Source organism: Acanthaster planci, linkage group LG02 (genome assembly GCF_054643075.1).
Source record: "Acanthaster planci isolate LZ-2023a linkage group LG02, COTS_SCS, whole genome shotgun sequence".
NCBI lineage: Eukaryota > Metazoa > Echinodermata > Asteroidea > Valvatida > Acanthasteridae > Acanthaster > Acanthaster planci.
The window spans coordinates 9,254,465-9,274,187 of NC_141778.1; the positions used below are offsets into that span (position 1 = coordinate 9,254,465).

The 19,723-nt window shown below is 41.5% G+C and overlaps 1 protein-coding gene across 14 annotated transcripts in view; it reads left to right on the forward strand.

Moving 5' to 3' along the window:
* Positions 1-19,723, forward strand: part of LOC110987986 (kinesin-like protein KIF13A) — a 116,932-nt gene that overhangs the window by 92,133 nt on the left and 5,076 nt on the right. For 5 of the 14 annotated variants that reach the window (XM_087129735.1, XM_087129759.1, XM_022251198.2 and 2 more), the window contains 15 exons: positions 8-67; positions 4,531-4,680; positions 4,763-4,936; positions 5,370-5,552; positions 6,440-6,600; positions 7,384-7,516; positions 7,936-8,179; positions 8,746-8,928; positions 9,828-9,952; positions 12,344-12,559; positions 12,923-12,976; positions 13,398-13,631; positions 14,005-14,067; positions 16,178-16,561; positions 17,597-19,715. In XM_087129735.1, the coding sequence (XP_086985861.1) occupies positions 8-67; positions 4,531-4,680; positions 4,763-4,936; positions 5,370-5,552; positions 6,440-6,600; positions 7,384-7,516; positions 7,936-8,179; positions 8,746-8,928; positions 9,828-9,952; positions 12,344-12,559; positions 12,923-12,976; positions 13,398-13,631; positions 14,005-14,067; positions 16,178-16,561; positions 17,597-19,715 (4,483 nt within the window). Of the gene's footprint in view, positions 1-7; positions 68-4,530; positions 4,681-4,762; positions 4,937-5,369; positions 5,553-6,439; positions 6,601-7,383; positions 7,517-7,935; positions 8,180-8,745; positions 8,929-9,827; positions 9,953-12,343; positions 12,560-12,922; positions 12,977-13,397; positions 13,632-14,004; positions 14,068-15,124; positions 16,065-16,090; positions 16,562-17,211; positions 17,262-17,596; positions 19,716-19,723 lie in introns of those variants that run through there. The other 9 variants (XM_087129746.1, XM_087129764.1, XM_087129772.1 and 6 more) reach the window with 6 other exon arrangements.

Consider the following 19,723-nt stretch of genomic DNA (forward strand, 5'->3'; position numbering starts at 1 on the left):
ATCGCAGGATTATTTCTTGCCTAAAACTCGCCATCCCCCTGGAATTCCACCGGCCAATAAGTCCAAGGTGACAACTCCATTATGACCGTTGATAGTGTTGCATGGAGTCCAACAGTTATTCCAAAATGTGTTACACAATGTTATGCATGTACATGTATGTCACAGCCGTGAACCTGTGTTTTTTGTCAAAAGTCAAGTTTTTTTGTATATGTATTTTGAAAAATTGTACACTTGATCTGTCAATTGATTTTTTAATACAGCCTAAGAGCCATTTTCTGACGGTTATATCCTCTGCGCATAAATTATAGAGGGCACCCTGTTGCTTGGCAACAGAGCAGCAGTTAAGGGTATCTTTACTCCAGGTGCTCTTTTCATGAGTTAAATATGGAAAAACTACTGCCTGCACATGCATAATGTAGAATTTTCTCAAAACAGTGAAAATCAGCAGGGCTAATTCCCTAGGAGTAGAAATAGATCGCTGGCCATCAGGGCTAATTTTAGCCCCTGGGTACATGTTAAATTACAGGTACCAGGGGCAAGGCCCACTGGCCAGGGGCTATTGAATTTGGGGAAAGATCAAAGAACTGAAAGCAAGTCACCATACCCATTTCAGCATGGAGGATTTTGTTCTTCATACATGTACCCCATACAACTAACATAGACAAAAAGGTTATGATCATGGTTTCAAGTAATTGGTATTAAATGTACCTTTTTGACATAATATTGAAGTGGGGGAAAAACGTAGGTTTTCTGGGGGAGGGAAGGACTTTTCATTCTCTACGTCCTTGTTGATACTTTTTGATGTGTGCACAGTCAAGGGCCTGTATTTTATTCTGATGAGCTTCAAAGCGATGAGTGTATGCATTTAGCCATGAAAATATCTCTCAGGGGCTTTTCAATCACAAGTCAGCTAAAAGTATTAAAGGTTAATAAGACCCCCGAAATAGTTCTGCTTCCAGTTTTCTGACAGACCCTAATTTTTCAACGCGACCCCAAAACTTACATTTGCAAGTTAGAAAAACAATTTAAAATATACTAAAACATCCTGTTGTCTTTTCTGTCTTTGCAAAACACTCCTCAACAAATTTTTTCATGTCAAAACGCGTGTATTTATATGTTTTCCTACTTACATTTTGCAACGTTTGAAAAGAACTTCCATTATTTTCACAGCTTCCTTCGCATTGCACTATCGTGGTGGGGAAAACATGTGCACTGTGTTCAATGCATTTAAGCTATGAATACACCGTATGCACACAGCAGGTCTACAGCTGCTGATTGACAAAACATCAATGTTGGAAAAACAATCCTGCAAGTTAAATCAGAGAACTTGATCGTTTGTGTATGTGCCTATTTTCTGTACTCATGAATTTAATTTGAGGTTGAATCGCCCGTACCATGCTTGTACTTGAATTTGAAGTGGGTGTGTTTCCACAAAATTTCCTGCTGCAGCATGAGGTTTAGGGACATTGTAGCTATCCATTTTTGAAATGCAAGTAGTTGCAAGAAGAGCTGATGTGTTTTTTGGGTGGGGCCTAATGCTGACCGAAAATGAAGCAAATTTATGCTGTCTTGAGCATTACTTGCGAAGAGAAAATTGCGCACGTGAGCGTGAACTGCTGTCACACGTGCATGAGCCGTCCATGCTCAAACGGAAAATTTCATTTCAATGAATGGGAACATGCAAAAGAATAACACCTTGAAACTGATCGTGAAAAAGAAAATGCACATACATGTACAGTAAGGGCACATTAAGTTTCGTGCATGAACTCACAGGAAAAGTCATTCATGAGCTCAGTATTTCAGATCGTTTCCAATGATACCTGTGTGACATCCGGCACAACACATGCAGCGACCCATTCAACTGTTCATCCAGTTTGCTTGTTCCCGCTTGTTGCGTTGTCGTTCGCACAAGTACTTTTTCAGCAGTAAACACCAGCGTACATACATGTATACCATGCCACAGCTGTGGGCATTTCAATAGTGAAGGGGGGTTATCTTGCGTTGCTTACATTTGGCATGTTTGGGGTGGAAAAAAAGGGAAACAAAGAAATGTTATCACCGTAAGTTTTCAGTGTGGGGAAATTTTCCGTTTTATTTGCCAATTAAATCATTGCAAATGGTCTCTTGTCACGTAGTGAATGAGGGGAGGGCCCAAGAATTATTTTTAGAACCAGGTACCTATTCGAAATTGAAGGTCCAGGGGCTGCTCATCGGGACCCAGGTGCTGATAGCGCCAAGGTGCCAGTTTATTTTGAACTCTGACTTCCCTGTCTCCCCCACTGTATTCTAGAGTTCAGAAGAGGTTGAAAAGCAGTCCAGTATTTTGACATCTGTCATGTTCCTCAGCACTGTTTTTACATGTCTGAAATTGATGCATACCAGTGAATTGTCCGATAGTGACAGGCTTTGGCCAAGCTAAATTAGAGACTAATTGTCAGTTTTGCCTGGTATCCAGCAAGGAAACAGCATTAAAATTGTTTAGTGTTTGTGCAACTTCAAGTGCATCATGTTCCATGTGCATGTGCTTGTCAGGTATACATTGCATCATCATAACTATGATTTTAATCAGTCATTAAGTAGTTTTGAGCAAATTTGTTGGAATGGATAATCTAAGCATTGGCCAGTTTTACTCCTGAATTTTAGTGTAGGTGTTTAGTTTTTGTTATACAGAAAATGATACATGAACCTTTGGTTGATGAGCTAATGCAGTGATTTGTGTTCCTCTGGTTAATGAGCTGATGCAATGATTTGGTGTTCCTCTGGTTGATGAGCTGATGCATGATTTGTGTTCCTTTGGTTGATGAGCTGATGCAATGATTTGGTGTTCCTCTGGTTGATGAGCTGATGCAATGATTTGTGTTCCTTTGGTTGATGAGCTAATGCAATGATTTGGTGTTCCTCTGGTTGATGAGCTGATGCAATGATTTGGTGTTCCTCTGGTTGATGAGCTGATGCAGTGATTTGTGTTCCTCTGGTTGATGAGCTGATGCAATGATTTGGTGTTCCTTTGATTGATGGGCTGATGCAGTGATTTGTGTTCCTGTGGTTGATGAGCTGATGCATGATTTGTGTTCCTGTGGTTGATGAGCTAATTCAATGAATTGGTGTTTCTCTGGTTGATGAGCTGATGCAGTGATTTATATTCCCTTAGTTGATGAGCTGATGTAGTGATTTGTGTTCCTCTGGTTGATGAGCTGATGCAATGATTTGGTGTTCCTCTGGTTGATGAGCTGATACAGTGATTTGTGTTCCTTTTGTTGAGCTGATGCAGTGAAATGTGTTCCTCTGGTTGATGAGCTGATGCATGATTTGTGTTCCTTTGGTTGATGAGCTGATGCAGTGATTTGTCTTCCTTTTGTTGATGAGCTGATGCAGTGATATGTGTTCCTCTGGTTGATGAGCTAATGCATGATTTGTGTTCCTTTGGTTGATGAGCTGATGTAGTGATTTATATTCCCTTAGTTGATGAGCTGATGTAGTGATTTGTGTTCCTCTGGATCGTTTTTGATCCTTGTACATGTACATTTGTTGCATATTCCATACTTTGACTGAAGAGAGCAGGAGGCTGTTATTGGTGATTTTTCGATGAGTGGTGTACAAGAAGACTCTGATATGATCTAGATTGGTTTAAAATGCCCATTAGTTTTTTTTAAACTCTATTATCTATTCTGTCGTGCAAGAAGCAAGTTTTACAGTGGCACATTGATGTGACACAAAGCTTTCTGCAAAGTTTCATTACAATCAAGCTTCAACTTAATGATACACACTAATTACAATTACAAGGTGTATAGTTTTTAACTGTAATTTTTTTAATTTATTTGTCATATTTTTGATTGAGCATGTACTATGCTGCATTTTAATTTGATGTACCCTTGTTTTAGTTTGCCCAGAATTTTCCCTTGATTTGCCCTCCTGTGTCATTCTGTTTCTGCTGTTTATGTGAATTGTCTGTACCGACCTTTGTGTGTCAGTTGTTGTTCACCTTTTACCTCTGAAACTACAATCCTATGGTGACAGAGGACTCACACTGTTAACTGTCCTGAAGAATGGTTGGATAATAGAGGAGTTTGTTTCTTTTCTTGCTACTGTAATTGTGTACGTGTACATGTGTGATCAGATCTGACAAAATGAGTCTTAGGGCAACTTTTAAAGGAATTCTAGTTTGTTTTATAGAATGATCAAATTGAGCTCTTTGAGTACATCCCCACATCTTGACAAAAGTGGTCATATCTGAATGAAAATTGTTCGGGGTTCCTGTCAATTTACATACATGTAATGCAAGAATTTTTGAAGGCCTGTAACTCAAGATTTGCTCTGTCGACTTGAGACTCATTTTGTCAAGTGAGTTCACCTGAAGGTCTTGATAGGACTGAACTGATTAGAGGGGAATTCTGTTCTAACAAGGAGTAGATACAAATAACACTGACCAGAAGTAAATACACTCCTTGAGAAACAACTAGCACTGATCCTTACAGTCCTTCCGACCTTTGACCTCAGTTTGTCTGTTTGTTGTTCCTTACCTCCACTCAGAAGGAAGCAGAGGACCCAATCTGTGAGGATCCATTTTACGAGTCACAAGAGAACCACAGCCTGATTGGTGTGGCTAACATCTTCCTCGAGGTTCTTTTCCACGATGTGAGACTGGACTATGCTGTGCCCATCATCAGTCAACAGGGAGAGGTGGGTCAAGCTTTAATTTTTGTTGGGGGGAGAATCTGGAGTTTGTGTCTGTCTTCAGTCTCAGTCGTGACTATTTTACTAGGTGGCTGGCAAGCTCCACATTGAGATCCAGCGAATCAGCGGCTCCATCCCAGCCACTGATCACTCCGTGGATAGCCAATCGGAGAGCAGCAATGAGAGTTCCAGCGGCTACGAGGGGTTGGAAGACCACGAGCCGGAAGGGGGACTGGCTGTTGGGGCCCCACTCATGTGTAGGGTAGGTAGCAATTTCAGTACTTGTGTGTTTGGAGCAGTATTGTAGTCAAGTACTTTTCTAGTACTCTTCCACTGTCACTTCAACTTCACAGGTACTACCATACCGATAACTACTTTACTAACAGTGGATGAACAATAAGAGAAATACATCTGTTGCAGTTTTGTACGAACAGTTTGTGATTACTTGTGAAATAACTGAGAATATTTGTGTAGCAATTTGGAAGTACTTGAGTAAAGCATCTGAGAAGGGATGGGAGATTGAGGCTGGTTTAGGGCATGGGTTGCAAATGGTATCTTCCAAAAAAGGAATTTTAATTGGGCATGGGTTGCAAATGGTATCTTCCAAAAAAGGAATTTTAATTGGGCATGGGTTGCAAATGGTATCTTCCAAAAAAGGAATTTTAATTGGGCAATGTGTCTGGTTTCTCTATCAGATTAAGATTAAGGAGGCAACTGATCTGCCACCGAGCCTGGCCCATTTTGTCTTCTGTCAGTACACCTTTTGGGGCGTGGATGGCCCTACCGTGGTGCCACCTCTCATCAATCCTGACCTAGAAGAATTACCAGGGCGACCAAAGGACGGCAGCAAAGGGAGCATGAGGTTCAGTCACAGCAAGGTGCGTCAGGATGCGCAACTGACCATTTTCAACATACCTAAGTCTGGTTGCTACCGTTACCCATCTCAATACAAGGCCTTATTGCCATCACAGCCCACTTTCAACAGAGCAGGGCCCCGTTGCTGGCACTACCAAATTACAACAGAGCAAACCCTGAGTGACCTCAAACTTTGTCTTCTGTATTAAGAACAGCTGTAATATTACTGTTCCCCCCCCCATTTTGAGAACAGCCTGAGTAGCACCTTTTTCATTTTTGCGCGCTTCTCCTCAGTGTTTTGAATAGCATTGATAGAAGCATAACTAATTTCATTTGCCCCACTGAACTGAGAATAACTTTGAAAGGTCTAGCTAATGGCACATTGGCTGTTCAGTATTGAGAATGGCCTCAATAGCACTTTGCCTGACTACCAGTGTCTTAGCTTAGACACCTGCCCATGGTAGAATTAGCTGTGCTGATGTGCAAGAGAAACACGACATAGTGCTGTAAACAGCAGATGCAGGAAGCTTCAGGGCCATTGGCGTTTGAGTTGGCCAGTGGTAGTATACGCTTCCTACATGCCCTAGCGCTGCTAAGCAAAACATTGTGCTTTAGTGGGTTATCAGCTGTGAGCCATATATGTTCCTTGACATTATGGCTGGTAACCTGTTTGGCTAAGCAAATATTTCTTGTGCTTAGCAACAGTTTCCTAATTTTGGCAGTCCCAGGACAAAGACACGTACAAAGTGGCAAACTGCCAACTTAAGGTATAATTTGCTCATTGAGCAGAGAAGGATATCATTGGGTGAAAATGTTGAATTGCATGGCATATTCTGCCCCAGTAAGGTTTAATAAGTCTGAGTTTGATGTTGTCAAAAACTGTCCGATCTGATTGGTTTTAACCATCCAGGAGTTTACCGTCAATGTGTCCGAGGACTTCATTGAGCATGCGCTGGAGGGCTCCCTTGCCATCGAGGTCTGGGGACATCGCAGTAGTGGGTTCAACACATCCTCCAAACCAGGCTGGGAGATTGACAATCTCAGTGCCAAGTCAAGGTCACTAGCAGACAGGTGAGAATTCAAACTGACAATTGGAGAAACTTTATGTACAACAGAGAACCTGGTTTTTTTTTCAGTCTGAAAGAGCCTATGTCCTATACAGTAATCTGCCAACAAGAATTAGAAGCCTTTAATCCTGTGGTGCCATGCTTTAATGAACAAGTGATATCTGCATGTCACACACCTCTTCAACCAACAGGGCACCACAATTTGCCAAAATTCATATATGCCTAAAGATTGAGATTGCATATTAAAGATTGCGTTGAATGTGGTGCTACTGCAGACACGACGTCTCCTCGGATGAGTCTGTGCGTACATACATGTACGAGTATTTGTGCCATAGAGCAGATTCACGAATTGCGATCAGGAGCCAGTTTCATAGAGCTGCTTAAGCACGAAAAACATTGCTTAAAAAACAAAGGTTACCAGCTCTAAATCTATGTGATTGTTATTGCTAACCAAAAGACAGGTGAATACCATTCCAAAACAACATACATCACATGAAGTTTTGGCTGGTTACCTGATTTGTCAAGCAAATTTTGTGCTTAAGCAGCTCTATGAAATTGGCCCGTGTGATATGCTTTTGGTCCAAATTAGTCACTGCTGAAGTACACAAACGAGCTTGCACCACGACTTTAGAATGTGATGCAAATTTTTGATGTGTTCTGAAAACAGTAAAGAAACACACCAGTGTTTGTGTGTTGTGTATCTCCAAATCATGAATTGATTCTGGCCAATACAGCTTTGCTCAAATTTGTTAATAGTAAGTTGGGAATTTGGCAACTCCCATTTCAGGTGGGGCGAATTGATCCGAAAGATTGAGATGTCCTGCGAGATCCACGAGCTGAACGAACAAGGTGACTACGTTCCTGTGGAGTGTCTGCACAAAGCGGAGGTCTTAACGGGAGGAATCTTCCAGCTTAGACAGGTAGGAGGACAATTTCTCAGTGGACCACAGTCAAAGTTTTTAAGATTTTGGCTGTATTTGTCATGCCCTGTACTTAGTGTTCTAGCTGCCAATCAACATTTTTGTAGTGCTATTGCTAAGTATTTCACAAGTTCTTCACAGGTACTCTTAAGTACAAATGAGTATTCCACAGGTACTTAACTCACACTCAGCTGGAACTCACACACTAGTACTTCATGTACTACACAAGCACTTTAACTTCAATTTAAGACAAAAGATTTTCACATGAACTATACCAAAGACATTTACTGTTACACTCCGTCTGTTAGTCGTGTATTTGTGACAAATGTTGTCAACTGTTTAGTGAAAAAAAGCACAAGTGAAGTGCTTGATAACAACACTGAAATTTTGTTTTTGGTTTTTCTTTTCGCTCATCCTAGGGGCACTCAAGGCGAATCCTAATACGGGTAAAACCTGTCCAAAATTCAGGCACCTTGCCCATTATTTGCGAAGCAATCACTTCAGTCACTGTCGGCAGCATCTGTGCACGGTCAAAACTCCAGAAAGGATTGGACAGCTACCAGGACGACGATCTGAACCGGTTGCGGACGCGATGGTCTAATGCGCTGAAGCGGCGGCACGAGTACCTTGATGACCAGATCAAGCGGATTATGGACAAGCAGGGTAGGTTGAGTGCCTGGCAACCAACATTTCCCACTGTTGTCTTGACCTTTTGGGTACCATTGGGATTCTCAATATCACGGCTTCAAAAGAGCATGGAGGGATGTGGCTCAGTGGTTAGTGTTGGGAACTGCTGATCATAGGGTCACAGGTTTGAATTCAGAAGCTAGTTACAAGTTGCATCCTTAGGCAAGCCACTTTATCCCTTCTTGTCTCTCTTCACCCAAGAGGAATACATGTAAATGTAGGCATGCAACTTTTCCTCGTTTTCCACTTCCCACTCATGCCACTGAAAATTATAAAACACTGTACAAAGTCTTGTAAAGATTGGAATGGCCTCGTTTTTGTCAAAGTTAAAGTTGCATGTCTGGTCACTGTGTTTGTTTATCCGTTTGCACCCGAAATGGCTGTGTTTGAGTCGTATGCTCCCCGGGAAGCTGAGACAGCTGTAAGAATGTAGGCCTGACGAAGAGAAAAAATAAAAGTCTGTTGGTGTTGAACTGCACTATTAAATACACCATATTATCAAGATCACAAGTTGTAACAACAGTGAAACTGTTCTCAAACAGGTAAGACACAGAAGGACTATGAAAGGGAGGCCAGCCTGATCAACCAATGGGTGTCTCTGACAGAAGAGAGGAATGCAGTCTTGGTGCCGGCACCGGGGAGTGGAATACCGGGTGCGCCTGCCAACTGGAAGCCGCCGGTCGGCATGGAGACCCATATACCAGTTTTGTTCTTGGATCTCCAAGGTAAGATCATTCAAAATAGGGGAAAACAGAGGAAAAAGGCCAAAAAGTAACTGTAATCTTGCAGTTATCATTATTGGACGTACCGGTATACATTCATTGAAACATGTCTTATTCATGGGCATGTGATCTGTTGTATTTTTCAAACCTTTGGCACACAATTCCTCATTTCATGAAGAATTTAAAAAGACATTAGACATAATGTGAATAGTTTACTAAAGATCTTTAATGAAAATTATATCTGTCCAGCTGTCTGGTTAGAAATGTAAAATGATGGATTCAACATTATTTTTCTTAGTTTTTGTAATATTAATTTAGCAGTAGGCCATCAGGGAAGTGTGCTTAAATTATTGGTCCATGGATGCCAAGGCAACAAAGACAAAGAGATGGAGTAAAAGAAGAAGTCCAAATGTATTTGTTCCAAGAATGTTACAACTATTGTTATTTCAGATAAACTTTTAGTTTTAATTATGAGTTTGAATGAACTGATTCAAGAACAAATTTACTTAATTCCAAGGCCTAAATGTCTAAAACCCTGATCTCTGAACTCCAATTCTCAGAAATGAACCCGCCAAACGAAGTGCGAATGTTTGGACATGGTCATAGCAACACACTATGATCTAAATAGTCATCCAACAGGGGCAGACACGGTGACACAATGGAATGAAAATGTAAAGAAATTATAGAGATGCTATTTCTGAGTGGCAAGTTAGTTTTTGTGGTGATGTTCAGTTCACAAGATAGTCAGTGTGTGGTGTCCACACTTGAAAGGCGGACTTCACAGACTCACCACAATGTCTTCACAGGTGTCTGTTAGACATTCAGAAGAAGTTGGGCACCGTGCCACATAATAATACTGACTTCTGAAACCCACTTTCCTACATTAACAACATTGTTTTTAGCGGATGACATGGGCACATCCGGCGGACTGGAAGGCATGAATGCAGCTGGCTACAACTCCATCTTACCCAAAGAACACGGGAATAAAATGTTCAACCTTCCCATCGTCAAGTACTGTGAAAAAGATGTAAGTCCATTATTCAAACTTTTTCATTTCCAATTTCCTCAGCCTTCTCTTGAGGGACTTTTTTTCAGCACAGCAAAATGGAAAGTCAGCAAATGTCAGTGGGAGATAAGATTTGGAGAAGACCCGTTTGACACACAGTCCATCATTTTTCATTTCTTGGTAAACAGCAGCATTCTAGCTAGGCATTCAAAAGAATATCGGGCCGATACGCTGATCAGATAACCCTGACACGCTTAAAATCCCCTGATACGCTTCTATTTTCCAGGGGAAGAGTTGCTGATATTAAGTTTAAGAAGATTTATAATCAGAGATTTGCAAAAGTTTCTTTAAAAACACCGACGAAAAGTCACCAGAATATTGTTAAAATGCTCCGAAATCAAACAAATCTTCCTCAGCACAGCATGTGCATGTAGCTATGTGTAGGTACACACAAGTTTTCACAGCTCTGTGGAGACATCACGTACGCGTGGCATGCACAATACTGGTTCCTGCCGTGTCGCTGAAAGGTACATGTAATACAAGATAAGACGGGTCTGGAGCCAGACTACAGCTCCGGATATTGTGCACAGCCGCGATGGCTGGCAGCATAGTAGTTGCCCGAACCATGCCCAAACCTTTCAACTCGAAAACTAATCGAAATAAGCTACAACTAACTTGCCACAAAACTTAGTCTTCCTTTCTCTGTAGTTTCTTCTAAATTTATGGTTATTTTGATATTTTTGGTAAGACCGTGGCACACACACATTGGTGTCAGTGGCTGGTGCATGCATAGTACTGTACCACATGGCAGCCCATATCCATGCACAGTCTTGTGTTTTCATATCTTGAACCATGGAGGAAGGTGCTTGAACAGAGCATTTGCCTTCATAATTTCGGTATCATTGATCGTTCTCATTTTTTGGTCTTGTGTGTTCGTTATTTGTGACCAAACTTTTCATTATTTTTGGCAAAAAACATCTAACCTTGTGATAATGAAAATAAGTTTGGAATGATCATGTGATTTATATTCTTGTTGACAAAAGTTTACAACCTTGCAAGAAGATACAAAGAGTGGTAAGGCCTGGGTGAATTAAGTTAATAATAAGTTAAGAATAATCATACATGTTGATTTAAAACCCCGAGAAATTATTCAGATTGAAGTTTTTCAAAATGAAACAGAGGTGTAGGCCTATTAAGCAGATTTTTTTCATTGATGCACTCCAAAACAATTTTGTACCATGGAGCTTTTCAAACCAGAACAAGCACATGTAAAATACAATTGTGTAGTAATGAAATATGGATCAGATATCCCATAGTTTATTAGACATTTGCCCCTTTCCTTAGCAACAGCACAACAAAACCACAAAGCGAAGCCCCCATCCCCATTCTAAAAAAAGTAGAGAAAAGAGTAGAAGTCGGTGTAAAACTGACAATTTTGCTTTTTACAATGACTGAATGACACAGAATGGGGTAATGCGAGCTTAACTGCTTGCTGCCGGTGGTTTAAAAAATGCAGTGCATATAATTGGGACTTTTTCAAGTTTTCAAAATTCTTCAAAAATTCATCCTTTCAATTAATAGACGTTTACACCCAAATGAATTACTGTCTGGTGGCCACTCTAGTCTGACAGACAAAATCCATTGACGCCCGAGTATTTCAGCCAGGCCTGCAGCCTTGTAAAAAGAGCCCAGATTGTGCGGTGTTATACAAGTTTCTTTTGTTCACGAACCTGGCACATTGCACTGCTGACCTCTTTTCAATAGGGGCGAGATTAGAATGCAGTAGTGTTTTGTGGCTTATCGCTGCGGTGGTGGAGCGCTTTTGTCCTTGGTGGTAATCCACTCACACTAAATGCCCCAAACCATGGTATACTGTTTCAAAATAAGGCTGGATTTTCTCTACTATTGAGAGTGAAAAAATGTCGGTAATGCCCAGCAGCCTGTTCTTTTGTTCCGAGAGCGGTCTTTTGTTACAAGGCCCAGTTCCCTTTGTCCAATTTCGGAGACCCTGGACACGCGTATAAACACACAGTGGCCGAAACCGGGCTCCCCGGCAGGAAGTGGTTAAAACAAAGTTGTTATATTTAACGTAATAAATGTTAAACAGTGCCCTCGGGTGCCAAATAATATCCAGCCACCTCCCCTCCCCTGCCCCTGCTGTATCCGGTACGTCGGGCAGATGCCCCTATCCTTTAATTTCATCCTGGCTAGAACGCTGGTAAAAAGTTTTTGCCTCGGGAATTTCAAATGTCAAACATATAAAGCAATGAAACGTACAGCATTATTAGCTGTTTTTGAATATTATAATGTAAGATTTATCAATATTTGTTTCCTTGGTCATTGTCTCCGTTGAAGCAAATCATAGTTTATTCTTTGACCCAGTCACATTTCTTGATGTCGATTCCCTCACAGGTATGTGCCGTTGCATCCTGGGATTCTTCCATCCATGACTCGCCTCACCTCAACCGTGTGACAAGCCCCAATGAGCGGATCTACCTGATTGTCAAGGCAGTGGTACAGCTCAGCCACCCGGCAACAATGGAGCTGGTGCTCCGAAAACGCATCTGCGTTAACATCTACAAGAAGCAGGGTATCACCTCCACCATCAAGAAGAAGATGGGCAGGATGGTAAGACCCGTCTCATCGCAGCTTGCAGCTCTTTTTTATGTGCCTCATTAATATGCATGAGATAGCAAAGTTTTTACAATCTCTTCTGCATGGTCATAGGTTGTTGGTTGTGAAATTCTTCATGAGTGTGCTTAGGATAGTGAGATTGTATGCAAAATGTATTTTCGAATAGCTTGGTCCTAAAATCACTGACTTTTCTCACGAATGTGCTTGAAATAATTGAACAGTTTTCCATGAGCAGTAATCTGGGTTAATGAATTATTTATGAATATTCAGGATCTTATGAATTATTTGTAGATTTTACATTTGTAAATTTTTGTACAACTAGTTCTTACTGTTTTTGTTGTGATTTTTCACTTCCAGGATTCAGTCCAGTCCTGTGGTGTAACTTACGAAATTGTCTCAAACATTCCAAAGGTAAGACTAAATAAAGCAACGGAAACTCAAACTTTCTTAAGCAGTTCAAGCGTGAGGAAACAGTTGTAGGTAATTGTATCCCACACTGAAAATGGCTGATGTTCTCAAAGCAGTTTTTTTCAGCAATAGTCATGTGTGAGTACTTGCATCATATCTATTCTTGTGCCCACAACGAATCACTGAATACTCACAGTTGCACACTCACTACTCAAAACGTTTCAATTTTGTGTGTGTGTGCTTGTTTGTTGGTGTACATTCTTACATAGACCGGTACAGTGCAAAGTAGTCGATTGAAATCAACAATAACACAGGTTCAGAATTACTGTTTCATCAATAAGGTGTGGGTTCCACAATTCCACAAAGTCCTTTATAATGGAGAAGAGGAAAGGGACTACCCAGTAAAGAGAGATTTTTTATCCAGGCATCAGAGGACCCGGAGGACAGGGAATCACTGGCCCTGATGGCCGGTTCCGGGACAGAGGAGAATACGACGTCCTCGGACGGCGAGACGTACATTGAGAAGTACACGCGGGGCGTGTCAGCAGTGGAAAGCATCCTGGCACTTGACAGGCTCCGACAGGAGGTGGTTATCAAGGAGAAGCTGGCATCCAGGGGCAGGAATCTTAGGAAGACAGCCAGCGTGCCCAATATACCAGTAAGTGTGGGGTTCTGGAATTTCTGAATGTCTGGGAAAGCCCTGGAATTTTGAACTTGTTAATATGGAAGGTTCTGAAAGTTCATGGAAGCAGCTGGAAATTCACAAGGTTTAGAATTCTGTACATGATCTTGCTGCAGTGTTGAGGAAGTTTGTGGAAGTCTTGGAAAAGCTAGGAATTTGTACATATTCTTTTGAAGCGTTTTGAAGTTCATAGAAGGTTCTGGAAAGTCAGGAAAAGCCTGTCATTACATGTTTCTGTGCGTTTTCACTCCTTTGTGTCTCCCCAAATGGACTTCCGTAGCAATGGAGCTACTGATAAACTTACAAAGAAAGTAATAATTTGGCTTTCATCAATGTTTCCTTTATTCAGGGTGCAATGTCCCGTTCCATTGACACCAGTAGATCCATGGATGCGCTTGATGATGATTTTAGGGTGAGTAATCCTGAACTTTTACTTTTCATGTCATTTTTGTCTTTACTCCAATATCCCTAGCCACGTCACAGAAATATTTCTAATGAAAGAAATGACCACCAGCAACATAAGATTATTAAAATATAAGCTGATTCTAGGTTTTGGCGCAAGAAATACTTCTAAGCACAAAAATTATTCCCAGCATTGCTGTGAAAAAGACAGAACATACATGTATTTGAAGGATCTGTGGACATCTTTGCACTCTGATTTGACAGAAGTTTCAGTTTTGCTAAACTTTCTACATGTATCCCTTGAGCCTATTTATACCAGAAATGAGCCTTATGACTCGCCAAAGAGTAAAAACCCTCCCTGTTTTTTAGCCAATTCCTTTTCCTGAGTAGGCTTTGATGCATGATCTGTGACCGTGACAAACCGTTTTCCCCTCACCTCTGTTGGTGCAAGTGTCGCAGTGGGGTGTGAACCAAGTCGTAGACTTTAGAAAGCATTTGTTCACAGTATTTTGCACTCACATTGCCAAGCATTCTTGTGATGTCACAGCCAGTGAGATTCCTTGTGCCAAATTTCCCCCAAAATGTAGAATTAGAATTGGATGGCCGACGTCTGTGGCTTTTGTAAATCACAATCAATCACTTGAAAATCATGAATTGCAAACCTTGACACTACATCAGTCCATATTTTCCATCAAATGTTGACAACATTTGCAAATTATTATAAGCTGGTACTTAGATTTGATAAGTATCTTTAATCCAAAATATGCACATCCACAACTTTTCCACAATTTGGTACGTCAGATCCTCATTTCATCAGCAATAACTTTTATTCCTTGAATATTTGACGGTAGATCTCTGCTTATTCTGGATGTCACTTTAACTCAAGAAACCGTAACTTTAACAAAGAAAAGTTCACCAATAATTCAAACACAAAAGAAAAATTAACTGTAGAAAATATCATGGCTGACACCAGCTGCTATTAACACAGAGACTTAACACAGTCTCTTTTTGTCCTTTCTTCTCTATTCCCCCATAATTCCATTAATACTAATCAATAATCTAATCAGAATCATCCCTCATTCCTCTTCTCTCTTGCTCACTTCCTCCCTGCATCCTGTGGTCGGTTTACCTCACTTCGGAGATTGAACCTCAGTCGTAGTCTCACTGAATAACTCTTGACTGATATTTCTATTGCAAGTGTTTTATTATTCCTTTTTTGCATTTATTCTACTGTGCACAGAAATACTGCAATTTGTGGACTTTTTTTGTCGGGCATTGGGAATTTTTGACAGGGGTGAATATCTTTTTCAAGTCAGTTTTGTAAAGCGTATTTCAAGCATATGAATAAACTTTTCAATACATCTGTCCCTGTGATAATTGCATCCAGTTATTCAAATTGTTTGAACTTAGAAATGATAAAATGAAGGAAAATGGCTGGCAGAAGGGATTTTTGTCCTGTGTTTTTGAAGTTAGCTTCTTAAAGTCATAGTACAATGCTTTGCTACAACACCTGGAGAAATTTTCAATTCAAAAAACTTGTAGTTTAAAGAAACATGTACCCAAAACTGGGAGGCAGAAATGGCAACTAGTACGTCAAATCTAATCCCCTTAGTAGTCAAGATTGCCCGCTCGTCAAAACTAATCTCAGTCTTTTCCACCTCTTCTCTTTCTTTTTTATCTTCTCTCTTGCAATCAATCCCAACATTTGGAATAAAAAAACTGCCCTCCTGTCACCATGGAAACACACTTGAATCACCTCTTTATTTCTTGATGTGCATTTGATTTCATTTCGCTTCTGCTCTCTTGCGTTGGCTGTATTTTATGTGGATCATTTTGTGTATATTTCTTGTATTGTGATTGTATTGACAAAAATTGTCCATAATTATTGTCATGACTTGTGATTTGCCTGACAATGAATGGAATGATTTTGTTCTTTTTTTTATATTATTTGGAAATGTGTGATGATTGAATTACTTGTTGACTCATTGTACCCCACGTGTACTTGCACCACATTGCATGTGTGCATCCAACAGATTCCCCCGTATGGATTCTTTTATTAATAATCCTTAACAACCGACCAAATCCCCCCTCCCTCCCATTCCCCGTTTCCCTTCACGCAGTTGATCCGTTCGGAGAGTCTACGTAACCTCAGCCCCAACCCTTCCCCCGGCTCCTTGGGCGGTCCGATCCCCTACTTGGCAGCGAAGCCTGCTCGGCCCCGTTCCCTCCTCCTGACGGACCAGAACACCTACATCATCTCTGGCTCCGCCTACCAGCCGGACGTCTACGGTGTGTACCCCTATGGTAGTAGCCCTTACAGCAGTAGCCCACAGCATCACCAGTTTGTCAGCATGAGTCCCACGCACAGCCCCGGGTTGTCGCCCCACGTCTACCTCAGCAGTCCTGTGGGGCTGCGACCTGTGACCTATTCCAAAGGGGTCAAATCCCTGCGACCTGTTCGTGAAGAGCAGAGCAGAGAGCTTGACGCTGCCAGTAAACGCAAGGTAGGTTATGTGCCGAATACTGGCATGTTACTCCCAAAAGTCGTAATCATTTTGATCAAATTTTAGACGTGTATATTTAACAAGAGTTTTGTCGTTTGGTGTTCACATGTGTTATTGCTTGTAAATGGCTCTATATTGTGGAATGTTGTTTAAATGTTGCAGTAATTAATTTTTTTCCCAGAGTTAGAATGAATGTTTATTGGATTTTTGAAGCCAAACCTGGAAAGCAAGTTAATCATGGGTGAGGGAAATGCTAGAAAAGTGGGCATTTGCTTGCGAAAATGTTTGAAATTTGGAAGCAGTTTTTTTTCTCCCTCCTTATCTTTGAACTTGAGAAGTGACCCTTAACCTTGCTTTGGTAAAAAAGTCATTTCAGGAAATTAACACATTTACAAAAAAAAAATCAGTGAAGGGGAAATCATTTTGGCAAAATTAATGATTCTGTTTTGAAATTTTCCAAAATCTAATTCTGTTCCTTTTGGAGCGTGGTTATATGATCTGTTTTGCACTTGCTTGGATCCCTTTCTGCACTGGTGTAAATTGCTGTGTCACCTTGTTGATATTTATTGCCTTTGCGGTTCAATGCTAACCCCCCAGTTCTGTTCCTTTAGTACTAACATTCAGTTCTTTTGACCACATATCACAACCAGGCACGCCGCAGCTTGTACATGTAGCATCTAGCCCTCTGTGTGTGTCCATGGTATGTCGTGAACTTTGTTAGAACTTTTTGTCTTCCTTTTTTGGTGGCTTTTGAAGAATTTTTTTGTTTTTAAATATTGGAACGCTTCATGCAGGATGTTGCAAAATGCTGTATTGCCAAAGATGGTGATTTGTGTACTTCTTTTTTGGAAGCAGTAATACTTTTGAGTTTGTGGTCATATAAACTGATGTAGAAACATAATGAAGCTTGGGTGTGGTTAGCAACAAACAAAAACGCGTTGATCACTAATGGCACGTACGTGTAGTTGTGAGACCTTGTAGTTTATTGGGGTATTCTGGAGAGGTATCTTTAATTTTTACAAAAATTTTCTCCAGCCGGACCTAGTTGATAGTCTTTGTTACCATGGCAACTCCACCCAGCTTCACTCCAAGTCTTCCTCTCAGCAGCAGCCCCACCAGCATCATTCCCTGCCTCTTCTCCTCCCAAGCGATCATCGGGACATGGCCGAGGTTGGAGATGCCATCTTCAGGATGTCCTTCGAGGACTCCTCTGAGATCTCCAATCCAAGGACTTTCACCATTGGTGATGAGCCAGTGAGAGTCAGCAGGCAGGATTCAAGGAACAGCGATGGATCATCAAGTAGATTGAGGTTGGATGGGTCTTCTAGAGAACAAACTAAAAGCTATCAGACATCCACCCCGCAAAAGATGTTTAAGAGGAGTGACATCTTTTCACCAAGGGCAGATGATCCTTTAGATTTCCTCATTGACTTTGGTAAAGCTGTTGATTCTTCATCCCAAGATTTGGAAGTGATTGTTGCAGAAACTACAAAAGACTGTGAATCCTTATCAGCCTTGAAATCTAAACAAGCTGATTCCCAGTCTGAGGCTTTGCCTGTTTTTGATCCTTTAGGAGTAGTACGTCTTGATTCCCTTGAAGACCATCCAACCTTATGCAGGAAAATCTCGTCATCATCAGTATCAGGAGATCCACTGTCATCTACTTGCTCTGCCAAATCGAGCATACAAGGGCATCAGTCTCTCCAAGATTCTGAAGATAATTCTAAGAATCAGAAGGAAGACTCAGTATTTATCAACCTTAATGTTGGAGGCTCTGCTGAACCAGAGCTTCACAGTAGACCTCCAGATGGCTCTGCCGCCAACTTCGACAAGGCAGTACCACTTCTGCAACCAACTCCAGCCTACTCACGTGCTATTTTTCAGCCATACCGCACTGAAGCCTCAGAATGTTTACAAGGAGCCAAGTTGAATTCAGAGAGTAAGTCTTTCAAGAGAACAGTTTCTGAAGACCTTGAAATGTCCTTGTTCTCACCACAGGAGCAAGAGTTGCATAAGTCTCTTCATAGCTTGTTCCAACACGATTTAGAGAATTTTGATAATGAATGGGCTGTATTTGAGGAGCTTGAAGCACCAAGGAAAGAGAATGGCTCTCCAAGCTCTTCAGAAAAAAACCCTAGAGTCTCTAACTTCACTGAGAACTCATCAAATTTGTGTGTGAATGAAACTCCTAAAAACCAAGATGGAAGTGCAGAGTATCTTGAATCTGAACCAAATTCAGAGGATGGCATCTTGGCACAAAAAGTAGTTAAAAAGAAATCTGGGAGAAATGCTGCAAATCAGGCCTTGGAAGTTTCAGTGACCCCCGATGAAATTTCAAGTAGTATTCAAACAAAAAATCATACATCTTCAAGACAACCGGGAGATTCAGGCACCAAGTTTCAGCGCCACTTGTCCTCTCCAAAGGCCTGTTGGGTTCACCCCTTACTGTCACCAAGTGATCAGGTGCTCTTAGATAAAACAGACATTCTTGCCAAAACTAGAGAATCAGGTAGACTTGAGGCACAAGTTGTGGAACCCAAGGACTTAATAACAGGTAGTACTTTAGATAGAAGTTCTGCCAGCCAGTCTTTGGCCTCAGGCCAAGTGATAGAAGCTGTTAAAGTTCAGTTTGAGGTGAAACTTCAGGAGGTGACCAGCACCAAACCAATTCCTATCCACCACCAGTCAGTGCGGAAGCAGGATTGCCCGGAGTCAGCTGCTCTCACAGCCCTTGACCGTCCACCGGAGCTCTTGCTCCAAGACACAGACAACAATAACATGATGTTGTCATGGGATGGCCTTCAATCATCTCAAGATACTCCTGCCGCCTCTCAGGAGCTGCTCCCGTCTCCTGACCCTGTCCGAGAGTCATCCCATTCCCAGGACGAGGACACCTTGTCTCAGCTCTCCTTGACGGACAGTGACTGCCTGACGGGAACATCTGCCAGTGACCTGGATGACACCTTCAGCTACGGATCATATGACAGCCGCCAGGAAGGCTCCTACAAGAGCATGGGTAATGAGACACCCTCCTGGCTGAGCATCGGTGGGCGAGTCGACGTCGGGGGGACGAGAAGCGGAGTGGTCAAGTTTGCCGGAAATACAGCCTTCCGTCCTGGCATTTGGATTGGAGTGGCTTTGGACTCTGCTGTTGGTAAGTTT